Source organism: Carcharhinus amblyrhynchos, chromosome 6, assembly GCF_965287045.1.
Source record: "Carcharhinus amblyrhynchos chromosome 6, sCarAmb.v2.hapA, whole genome shotgun sequence".
NCBI classification, from domain to species: Eukaryota; Metazoa; Chordata; class Chondrichthyes; order Carcharhiniformes; family Carcharhinidae; genus Carcharhinus; species Carcharhinus amblyrhynchos.
The window spans coordinates 49,803,247-49,815,917 of NC_137329.1; the positions used below are offsets into that span (position 1 = coordinate 49,803,247).

Here is a 12,671-nt window from a genome sequence, read left to right on the forward strand (position 1 = left end):
CTGAGAGGCTTCGAATAGCAAGAAAAGCTGCTTCTCCCTTTGAATCCAGTTGTGAAATCTAGTACCTGTCCTGGACTTTCTGCTCCCACGACAATCAAAAGACATGGGCCTGTCACTAGGCAGAACTAGTATGAGACCACATACCCTTTCTCTCCTACTCCATTTTACCTTGAATTAAAGGAGGCAGATAAAACATAACCATCTTTATGAACCCTCGCATTTATAACAGTAGTACAAAGTCCAAGTTTAATTGATCTGATGGTGCTGCCTTTTATACACGCACATGCACAAGCATACGCACAGACACGCACATATATATATAATTCTCTCCAGGAATGTGGGCTTTGCTGACTAGGCTAGCATTCATTGCCCATCCCTAATTGACCTTCAGAAGATGGTGGTGAGCTGCCTTCTTGAACAACTGCAGTCCATGTGGTATAGCTATACCCACAGTGCTGTCAGGGAAGATGTTGCAGGATTTTGACCCAGTGATGGCGAAGGAACAGCGATATGTTTCCAAGTCAGGTTGGTGAGTGACTTGGAGGGAGCCTCCAGGTGATGGCGTTGCCATGTTTCAAGGGAGTCAATGTTTGTGGCAGCAGTGCCAATCAAGCAAGTTGCCTTACCCTGAACGGTGTCAACTTTCTAGAGTGTTTTTGGAGTTGCACTCCTCCACAGTGACAGTTTTATTCTGCTCTTACTGTCTCTTTCCCTTTCAGATGTGAATGAGTGCAGATGGACTGGGGAGAGCCGGGTTTGCCACCATTCTTGTCACAACACCTTTGGCAGCTACCTCTGTTCCTGTCGTGCAGGTTTCCGACTCCTGGCTGACAGGAGCACTTGTGAAGGTAAGTGTGAGGAAAAGGAGCACTACCTCCCCCTAAATTCTGACAGAAGGAGGAGGAGACCAGGGACTGGATTTTGTCAACGCCTATTGGAAGGGGGGTAGGGAGAAAAAAAAGCAAATGGGATGTGATTCCAGGACCTTATTCCCATTCATGTCATCTGGTATTTTTAAAGACATGGGATAAAACATGACTCTGCACTCTGCAGTCTTGCACTGGTTACTCCATTTTGGGGTGGCGATTTCAGATACTCCACAATTTTTATGGAATCGAGATGGTTTTAACTCAGAAGTATTGTGAACCATGGGAGAAAATTATTCTGGAGTCAAGAAGCTATTGACAGGTGAGTTCAAAAGATGTAGCTAACTGCACATCATAATATAATGCTGTATGATAAATTATGTATGTTTTTAATGCAGTGATTGGTGAGGGGGCTTTGTTTATAAAAATATATGAGCATTAAATTGACCAACATTGTGCAAGTGAAAAGTTTTCAGATGCATTATAGCAATTTCTCCTGTGGATAATGTGCACATCTGCATTGAACAGTATCAGATTTTACTGTGTCATCAGTAAGATTTTCTCGGTACAAGTTAAAACTTGAATTTTCTCACAATGTCAAAGAATTTTGTAATCATCTCTCAAAACTCCAGAGAGTATCAGTCTAATTTACACAGCCTTTCATCATTGGACAATCCTGTCATCCCAGGGATCCAGGTGCTGAAATTTTGCTGTGTGTCCTCCACAATGCAAGTATACCTTACGAGCATATTCTTTAAATATGGGAAACAAAACCTCGCACAGTACTCCATGTATGGTTTTACCAAAGCACTTCACAATTATAGCAAGACATCTTTACTACTCCACCACCTTGCAATAAAGTCCAACATTCCATTTGCCTTCCTAATTGCTTATTGTACCCACATATTAACTGTGTCCCCTGTTCTTTGTATGCAGACACCCAAGTCTCCTTGAACATCAACATTTTCAAATACCACACCTTTTAAAAAGTATTCTTCTTTTCTGTTCTTGCTATCGAAGTTAATAACCTCACATTTCTCGACATTATACTTCATCCGCTACCTTGCTCTCCACCCATTCAGCATGTCTCTATCTCTTCATAATCTCTTTGTGTCCTCCTTGTAACTTACATTCCCACGTAGTTTTTCTTATCAATGGCAAACTTTGGTACATTATTCTCTATCTCTTTGTTCAAGTCATTAATATAGATTGTAAAAGCCCCCACACTGACCCTTGTGACACTCCACTAGTCACAGCCTAAGAACTTGAAAATCCAGGTTTTTTTCCTACTTTTTGCTTCCAGTCCACTAACCAAAGGACTAATAGTATACTCGCAAAAATATTTACACCATGGTAATAACTCCATGAGCAAAGGTGAACATTTTATTCAATGTTAATTACTTTTCAATATTATATGGTACTTTTACTAGAACTACTTCAGTGGACAAACTAAGTTCATAAATTGATTTTATTAATTAATTTTTTTTGAAAATTTTCCCCTTCACTTATTGCTTTTTTAGTTTATTTTAAGTATGCCTGATTTCACTTGGTCTGCTTTTAGCTAATCTTGTCACTTTCTGCTCACACTTTCCCTTCTGAATTCCATTGGATCTTTAAAATGCACAATTACTAAAGTGTGGCTGCTAAAATTTATCACTATCAGCTCCAGATTATTTCAGACATTAATCATCCACTGTCTCTTTTTAAGCCTATGCAGTCACTGGGGAGCACCCTCGATATGCCCCATTTCTGATATATTCACGAGATATGACAATGCCGAATTTCATAATATTTTCACCCATTCTAAGTGTTGACTATTGGACTAAGGCAACTTCCAGAGGTTTCTGTATAAACTACTTAGTTGTCTAGACTGCTGCTGAATTTGATTCTTGTTGGCCTTTGTTCACTTATTCTCCCACATGAGTGGCTCAGCGTGACGTACAAGATTTTTGCAATATAAAAATGCTTGGGGCCAAGCGGATGATGATTGACGGGACAGGCAACAAAAATAAATGGCGGCAACTGATTCATACAGATAAGGCTAGAATCTAGGTCCAGATGGCAAAACTGCTAGAAATCTACATCCATATTGATAGGGGCTAGATGAATAATAGGATACCCTAATTAAAACACCGATTAAGGGTGGCATGTTGGCACGGTGGTTAGCACTGCTGCCTCACAACAACAGGGACCTGGGTTTGATTCCGTCTTCAGTCACATTTTGTGTGGAATCTGTACATTCTCTCCTTGGCTCTGTGGGTTTCCTTTGGGTGTTCCGGCTTCCTCCCACAGTCCGAAAGATGTGCTGGTAAGATGCATTGACATGCTAAATTCTCCCTCAGTGTACCCGAACAGGCGCTGGAGTGTGGCGACGCAGGAATTTTCACAATAACTTCAGTGTAGTGTTAATATAAGCCTACTTGTGACAAGAAGTAAACTTTACAACAGTGATCATAATTCAGAGAAGTAAATAATTGGCTGCAAAGCACTTTGCAACTTCCCAGGGTCATGAAATGCATGATATTAATGTAAGATTTACCTATTTCACACCTTTGCTGCCTGACCAGGAATGAAAGTGGAGATATCCCTGTTGCATAGTTAGGGTGATGTGGATATGCTGGCATTGGACTGGGGTAAACACAGTAAGAAGGTGAAGAAGAGCTTAACCTCGAAAGCATGTGAGTTTACTATCAAATAAATCGGTTGGACTTAAACCTGGTGTTGTCAGACTTTTTACTGTATAGTTAGGGTGGCCATTGATGAAGCTCAGGAACACTGGACAGCAGACTCACACGGTACTCTTCCCAATTCAAAATGAGGGTTTAGAAGCAGGCCAGTCCCATAACCTATACAAGCCTGTCTGGCTAATTCAAAATGTTTTTCAAGTTCAAACATGAATCATAGATAAATGTCCTTTAAAGTTTCAGAAGACTGCGGTTTTGAGATATAGATCAGTTGGTGATTGTTTTGATTTAGTGTATTGAGATGTTTTTCTGGGCATCTCCAAGGATTGGACATCCCCGTGTTTACATGATTACAAAGTTCTCTTTAACCCAGATTAATTTATCTGTAGTGTAGGGTGACGAAATTTGCTGATGACACAAAGATGAGTGGAAAAGCAAATTGTGCGGAGGGTGTGGAAGTCTGCAGAGGGATCTGGATAGGCTGAGCGAGTGGGCGAGGACCTGGCAGATGGAGTACAATGTTAGCAAGTGTGAGGTTATCCACTTTGTCAGAAATAGTAGTAGGGGGGATTACTATTTAAAGGGCGAAAAGCTACAGCATGCTACGGTGCAGAGGGACCTGGGGGTCCTTGTGCATAAGTTGCAAAAACCCAGTCTGCAGGTGCAGCAGGTGATCAAGAAGGCGAATGGAATGTTGGCCTTTATAGCGAGGGGGATTGAATATAAAAGCAGGGAGGTCTTGCTGCAACTGTACAGGGTACGGGTGAGGCCGCAGCTGGAGGACTGTGTGCAGTTTTGATCGCCGCACTTACGCAAGGATATTTTGGCCTTGGAGGGAGTGCAGAGGAGATTCACTAGGCTGATACCGGAGATGAGGGGGTTAGACAATGAAGAGAGACTAAATAGACTGGGTCTGTACTTGTTGGAGTTTAGAAGGATGAGGAGGGGATCTTATAGAGACGTATAAGATAATGAAGGGGATGGATAGGGTAGAGGTAGAGAGATTCTTCCCGCTCAGAAAGGACAGCAGGACTAGAGGGCACAGCCTCAAGATGAGAGGAGGGCAGTTTAGAACTGAGTTGAGGAGGAACTTCTTCACTCAAAGGGTGGTGAATCTCTGGAATTCTCTGCCCGTTGAAGTGGTGGAGGCTGCCTCGCTAAATATATTTAAGACACGGGTAGATAGGTTTTTGACAGACAAGGGAATTGAGGGTTATGGGGAGAAAGCGGGAAAGTGGAACTGATCCACTTCAGATCAGCCATGATCTTATTGAATGGCGGGGCAGGCTCGAAGGGCTAGATGGCCTACTCCTGCTCCTATTTCTTATGTTCTTATCTGTGGAGGTGGCTGATTCAAGTCAGTTATTGTCCTGAGTTTAAACACTCCTCTGGAAGAAGCACTGAAAACCCCCTTCATCCCAAGCCTGTTTGTCTCATGTTGACCATTCTTGCTTGGGGCTTTGTTTACAGTGTTAGGAGAGCGCACAATTTATTACCATGAGGACTGCTTGTACTTAGAAGGCCAATACTTTGAAAGCTGGGCATGGGGTTGCACTAGCAGCTGGTGAGGCAAACTTATCCAAATTTGTGAGCCAGCTTCGCAGTCTGGAACTAAGCCTCTGTGGATTACATAAGAACATAAGAACATAAGAAATAGGAGCAGGAGTAGGCCATCCAGCCCTTCGAGCCTGCCCCGCCATTCAATAAGATCATGGCTGATCTGTCGTGTCTCAGTTCCACTTTCCCGTTTTCTCCCCATAACCCTTAATCCCCTCTCCTATCAAAAACCCATCAACCCGCGTCTTAAAAATATTTAGCAAGGCAGCCTCCACCACTTCAACGGGCAGAGAATTCCAGAGATTCACCACCCTTTGAGTGAAGAAGTTCCTCCTCAACTCCGTTCTAAACCGCCCCCCCTTTATCTTGAGGCTGTGCCCCCTAGTCCTACTGTCCTTTCTGAGCGGGAAGAGTCTCTCCACCTCTATCCTATCCATCCCATTCATCATCTTATATGTCTCAATGAGATCTCCCCTCATTCTTCTAAACTCTAACGAGTACAAGCCTAGTTTATTCAGCCTCTCCTCATAGCTCAACCCCCTCAACTCCGGTATCAGCCGAGTAAACCTCCTCTGCACTCCCTCCAAGGCCAAAATATCTTTGTGCAGGTGCGGCGCCCAAAACTGCACACAGTACTCCAGCTACGGCCTCACCAATGCCCTATACAGCCGCAGCAAGACCTCCCTACTTTTATATTCAATCCCCTTCGCTATGAAGGCCAGCATCCCATTCGCCTTCCTGACCCCAAAATAAAAACACTGGACAGAAAGGCAGCGATGGACTCTGGGCAGGCAACTGACCATTGGAAACCGGACTGTGTGGTATAAAATCAAACATATGGCTACCCTATTTATGGTTTATCTACTCATGGCCTAAAGAGATGGATCAGCAGGTGAGTCTAGAATATTATAAAAGAATCTGTTTATCAGAATCTGTTTAATTGCTGTGACTTCACTGGAGGCTGCATATATAACTTATCCCTCCACATTGTGCACTTACCCTCATCATAGCTGCTGAACCGGATGGCTATATTGTTATATATCCCCTTTAATTATCACAAACTTTAAATGTAATGCTTGATGTGAGATTACTTTTTGTGTCTTTAACAGATTGGGATGAATGCTCAGACAACAGTCAGAAGACCTGCCAGCAAACATGTACTAACACAATAGGGAGCTTCTTTTGTTCCTGTGACAATGGATATTCACTTGCTGCTGATGGTCTAACCTGTAAAGGTATGTTGCAAAATGGAGGCTTATGAATGAAAAGCCAGCAAAGTCCAATTCTTGGTGAGGTATACAGCTCAATAAAAACATTACCATAGAATCCCTACAGTGCAGAAGAGGCCATTCGGCCCATTGAGTCTGCACTGACCTGCTGAAAGAGCATCCCATCCAGGATCTCCCCTCCACCCTATTCCTGTAACCCTGTGCATTTACCAGGGCCAATCCACCTAACCTACACATCTTCGGACATTAGGGGAAAATTAGCATGGCCTTTGCACCTAACCTGTACATTGTTGGACTGGATTACAATATAGTAATGTATCTAGCACACATGTGGTGTCTGTCATGCTTTTGCCATCACATTTTGTTAGCTATGCACAAAACAAAATAACAACAATTCAAATTTGAAGATATGAGAATGTCCAAACTTAAGCAAGGAAAGCAATTATAAACCACAAGGCCTTTAAAATCAGCAAATCTGATTCATCAGTCAGAATTACATGTTAAAATGTTCTTCAAAAATGAGCAAGGAAATTATGCAAAAGGTTTTGAAAATAGTTTAGCAAGACCAGTTGAAATTTTAAATGTACAAACTAAAAACATAAAATGATGTATTTTACAATAACATGAACATTTAACCATTGGGTTATCTTCTTATGTGGACATTAGTAACTTCAATGAAATTCTTTCCTTGGTAGCCTCAACATTTTCCAAAGGTCTTGGCTAATTTGTGATATAATCATTTAGTGGTACAGAATTTGGATATTGCTGAAAAAAGGCAGATGCTTTTGAAGCTTTTCATCTTGCACTCATCAGAGCAATTCATAAGATATCCAAATTGTAAAGGAAACAATTTACGCTGCATGAGTAGAGAGTGCTAATGAATTGGCAAGTGAACTCTGATTGGTAGAGCTGTTGACATGGAAAATGCATCAGTTAACTGATGATTGATGGTTAACTGTCAAGCTTTGTTTAAATTTGAACCAAGTAGGTTGACTCTGGTCATGGCATTTCCCTGTCACTTATTTTGTTTAGTTGAAAAAGGTGCAATGTATGCATATGTTCCTTCTGTTTGCAAAGGTTGAGGCCCTGCGTCTGAACATATGTAGCTTCTTGCACGTGTAAGTGAGTCACACTGCGAGCCTGACTGTTAGCCGTGAATACCATTCATGCTGTTAAAGCATAGTAGCAGTGTGAAACAGCCAGCTCCATCCTTTCCCTTTCAGGGTAATGTGAGGTAGAGTGGACACTTCTCTTTGGCCCAGTTATCAGTTTGCATGATAAACCGCGAACAATGATCTGATCAGAGTAGCTATCATTCCACTGGATGACTTTGAATGTGCTCTATTTCAGTATCAAGCTAACCCAGTGAGCAAATGACTTGGATCCAATTTATCAGATTGCCAATAAGGCTAATCTTCTAGTCCATGCAATGTAGGAATCCCAGTGCATATGAGGTAGACTTGCAGTTGACAGTAGTAAGGAACCCACTGACAGATTTCTCAGCTCAGCACACTGCAGAAGGGCAGCTCTATTGGCTGCTCCATTTGAAAGATACATTTCAGTGCAGGATGGAGTCCTATGTAAGGAAATTCTTACATGCAGCTGCAGATTCAAATATAGCAAACATATCATTTACATATCAGAAATATGCAATGGGGTTGGAGGTTATTTGTCATTCCATCGAAGAAATGTTTCTCATGGAAGTCAACAAAGATGTTTGTGAGAGCTGGACCCAGAGCAACACCAGCTATTTGGCCATGCATGGTGCCAGCAAAACTGAATTTAACTGCACGAGCTACTGAGTTCATCATTTCAATGAATTCTGATTCAGACAGTGACAGCAGGTCTAGATCGCCATGATATGGTGCTGCAGTGCAACTGTCCATGGTTCTTTGAATGGCACATTGGTGAATAGGCTAGCAGTGTTAAATGAAGACATAGACACAGCATCACTTTTGATACGCAAATCCTGCATGGTGTTTGCAGAAGTGAAGAAATACTCCACCAAGTACGTGGAAAACTTGTTTAAAACGGGTTGTAGTGACTCACCCAACCATTTTGCCAATTCATTTTATGCAGAATCGATCATAACTAAGACAGGGCATAAAGTGATATCTCTTTTTTATGTTGTGACCAGCTCATAAAGGTACGGATGGACACAGTAAGCCATGAGGACGAATCCTATTATTATGTCACCTGGCAGCTCTCTGCTCTTACACATGTCCAACAAGTCTTTTTTTAACCTTGTATTCGAGCAAGGCTCTCTGGTCTCTTCAGATGAATTTCTTAAGTCTGTGTACATGCATGTTGGATCGTTTAGACTTTTGAGGCAAATGCATGAATAAATACTATCCTTTATTTAAATCCATAAAAGCTTGCTGCTGTTTTTCAAACTGACTGTACATTTAGGGGAGCTGATTAAGACACATCCATCTTCCTTTTCTAAAGCAAACTGATGAAAGTTTAACATTTATTAGCGTCACAAATAGGCTTACATTAGCACTGCAATGAAGTTACTGTGAAAATCCCCTAATTGCCACACTCCGGCGCATGTTTGGGTGCTCTCAGAGAATTTAGTATAGCCGATGCATCTAATCAACTCGTCTTTCAGACTGGTGGAGGAAATTAGAGCACCCAGAGGAAACCTACACATTCAGGGGCATGATGTGCAAAATCCATACAGATGGTGACCTAAGTCAGGAATTGAACCAGATCCCTGGTGCTGAAAGACAGCAGTGCTAACCACTGTGCCACCACATCTCCCCTTATTATCTGGTTACAAATAGTGAGGGAATGCCTCCAAGGGTTTCAGTTCTCTCCAGACTCTTTCCATAACAGGAGGACTGCAAGGATCTGGACTTGGGTCTCAGCTATTTAAAGTCCATATGAATTGCTTAAATGAGGGGATCTTTTGCAACATGTCAAAGTTTTCTGTTGATATAAAGTTAGGTGGAAAAGTGAATATTGAGGAGGACACAAAAAGGCTGCAAAAAGACACAAAAAGGTTGACTGAATGATCATGGAGTCGATCGAATAAGATGTGATAAAGTGTGAAGTTATTTACTTTGGTAGGACAATCCTTAAAAAAAACAGAAAGAGTGGGATTTTCCAGCCGTACTTGCCCCAAGGCCAGAAATTCCTACACAAAGTCAATGGACTTTCACATGGTCCATCCCGCACACTACGATTCCCTTGTTAGGCGGGATTGGGAAAATTCCTTCCATTATCTTTGAATGTTGAGAGACTGGGGAATGTTTTCATTCAGCAGTACCTGTGTACACAACCCACAGAAAGTTAACATGGAGATACAGTAAACAAATAGGAAGGCAAATGGTATGCTGGATTTAATTACTGAGATTAATGTTTAAGAATTAAAGAAGTCTTACTACAATTTTAAGTAGTATTGGTGAGACCATATCTGGAGTACTTTGCAGTTTTGGTCTCCTAACCTAAGGAGGGACCTTCTTCTCCTCAGGAAGTGCAACAAATGTACACTGGTCTTTTTCCTCAGATGAAAGGATTGTCCCATCAGGAGAGTTTGAGTAGTGTCGGCCCATATTCTCCTGTGGTTAGAAGAATGAGAGGTAATCTCAATGAAATATATAAGGATTTTTAAGCAGCTTGACTAGATGTCAAAATTGTTTTTGTTGACTTAGGAGTCAAGGACTTGAGATCTCAGGCTAAGAATAAGGGGTTAACCATTTATGACTGGGATGAAGAAAAATCTTTTCAATTAAATAGTTGCAAATCTTTGAAATTCTCCACCCCAGAACATTTAGTACGCTCAGTCATTGCGTTCGTATAAGAGAGAGGTCAATATGTTTTTGAGAGCTAAGAGATTATGGGGAAAGTATGGGAAAGTGGAATTGAGGTAGACATTGAGGTTGGGCTACATAACGGCATAATGGTTAGCACTGCTGCCCCACAGTGCCAAGGACCTGGGTTCAATTCTGGCTTTGCGTGACTCTGAGGAGTCTGAACGTTCTCCCTATATCTGTGTGGGTTTCGCTTATCTGTTCTGGTTTGTTCCCAGATCTTCAGGTTTGGTGGACATGCTAAATGCGTGGAGTTATGGGGTTAGGATGGGGTGGTGGAGGGAGGTGGGGCATGGTGGTGGTGGGCCTGGATAATATGCTCTTTCAGAGAGTTGGTGCGGTCACAATGGGCCGAATGGCCTCCTGCGGCACTGTAGGGACTCTATGATTCCAAGATGAACCGAAATGTTGTTGAATTGCGGAGTGGACTTGAAGGGCCATACGGCCAACTCCTGCTTTTATTTCTTCAGTTCTTATAACATCAATCCTGTAAATTTTAATGATTGTTCTGGTAAATGTTTAGTATTAATTAATGTATTAATAATTATTACAGGTAGTTAAGGGTTAGTATAGTCTCCTGTCTTCCCTATGTTACTGCAGTGACTTAACTTCAGAATAAGTGGAATCTCCTGAGATTGTGAAAGGTGCTACATTAATGGATTTGAACGATTATTGAAATAAATGTTGATAATTTGGATAGTGGGTGTTGATTAGTGTTAGTGTTTGCAATGACATTTGCAGATTAATACTTTAAAAACAAATGATTATTTTCTACGTGTTAATTGCTGTAGCAAATGCCAGTGCTTAGCATTTTAAATTATGAAGAATTGTGTGTTGTGTTATGCCACTAAATATTAATTTTTAATTATCAGTATATTAAGTCCTGGTGATTAATTTAACAAGACATAATGGTTAGTATGGTGAGCACTGATAATTAGCCTTATTAGAGTAATAAATGATGATAATATGTAGTAAATGCTAATTTTTGGTGTAGTCTGTATTGGGTGGTTCCATTTCTGAAAACAATGACATTTACTGTGCTTCTCTCTGTGCTTTTAGATGTAAATGAGTGTGAAATACACGGAGACACACTCTGTGAGCACCAGTGCATTAATACAATGGGTAGTTTCAAGTGTGTATGCCCCCTCGGCTATGAGTTGCTCACCGATGGACAGAGGTGTGTAGGTATGTGTCCCCTCCCCTTATTTCCTACACATTGTGATACTACAGTGTTCACTTCCATAAAACGACCAATGACTAGTCACAATAACTCCTTGCATTGACACCATTGTGCATTGCTTGAATATGGTGCATTCAAATTGTTCTCATGACCAACTCAAATCAACAACTGATATAATAAAGTCCATCTTCTATGCTCTTGGGCAGGACTTTCTGGCCACGGTCACTTCCAAGGTCAGAAAAATCCCACTCAAGGTCAATGGACTGTTGCATGGTTTGTGTCCCACCCACTACAATTCCCGTGGAGGGTGGGATGGGAGAATTCCACCCTTGGACTTCTTCATACTAAGATCAGAAAAGCAGCTATTAGGTTCAGCTCCAATATGACAGTCTTGGGCGATGAAACTCCAATTTGTAATCACAGGAATTAATGCTCAGATTTTCAGAGGAACAATTTGAAGGAACACTCATGCAATCCTTTAGTTCCATTCCGTTTGGGATCCTGACCCTGAAATTTCCAGATAGCCAGAAGAAAAGTCTCAGTTTGGTGCCCTTACTGATGAGAGTCTCTAACTATACTTGTCAGAAGATTCCTTATTTCTGTTATTACCAGCAAGAATATCAGGAATTCTTGAAATTTGAAATAAAACTTGCCAATCGCAACTGGGCAAGCAAAATCTGAAGGAGTGAATAGTCATTATTTTATATAATTGTGATGAAGAGTTGCCAAGATATTACACTACTGTCATAATATGGTGCTGCTTGCTGCCATAAATGTTGTATTATGGATTCTTTAGATGTCTCAATGAGATTCTAAGGCTTGTTGATTTAAATATGAGCAGGTTATTGTTAATCTTTAATTATTCACAGATCTCAGGTTATTATGCATGGAACTGTTCACCATGCAGGCTAGCTTTTTACTGACAGTGTGTTGCTGCAGGCTGTTCTCTCCCTGTTGTCACTTACCATGTGCTTCTATACATCATACTGTGGACGGTGCCATTCCTCAGTCCCGTGTTAACTCTTGCTCTGCTGAGCACCTTTACATTGCAATTACCTTTCTTCCTAGATTATGGTTGTCATGCTTTCAGCACTTCTTGCTTTTATTATGAATGTTATTATATAACTTTTCAGTCTCAATAACTGTCAATATTTGATTTGATTTATTATTGCCACATGTATTAACATACAGTGAAAAGTATTGTTTCTTGCGCGCTATACAGACAAAGCATGCGGTTCACAGAGGAGGAAAGGAGAGAGTGCAGAATGTTGTGTTACAGTCATAGCTAGGGTGTAGAGAAAGATCAACGTAATGCAAGGTAAGTCCATTCAAAAGTCTGA

The 12,671-nt window shown here is 41.2% G+C and overlaps 1 protein-coding gene across 1 annotated transcript in view; it reads left to right on the forward strand.

Moving 5' to 3' along the window:
• LOC145344465 (kielin/chordin-like protein) overlaps positions 1-12,671 on the forward strand; it is a 304,857-nt gene that overhangs the window by 159,743 nt on the left and 132,443 nt on the right. The window contains exons 9-11 of the mRNA XM_080191611.1: positions 720-848; positions 6,217-6,342; positions 11,211-11,336. Of these exons, the coding sequence (XP_080047737.1) occupies positions 720-848; positions 6,217-6,342; positions 11,211-11,336 (381 nt within the window). The remainder of the gene's footprint in view (positions 1-719; positions 849-6,216; positions 6,343-11,210; positions 11,337-12,671) is intronic.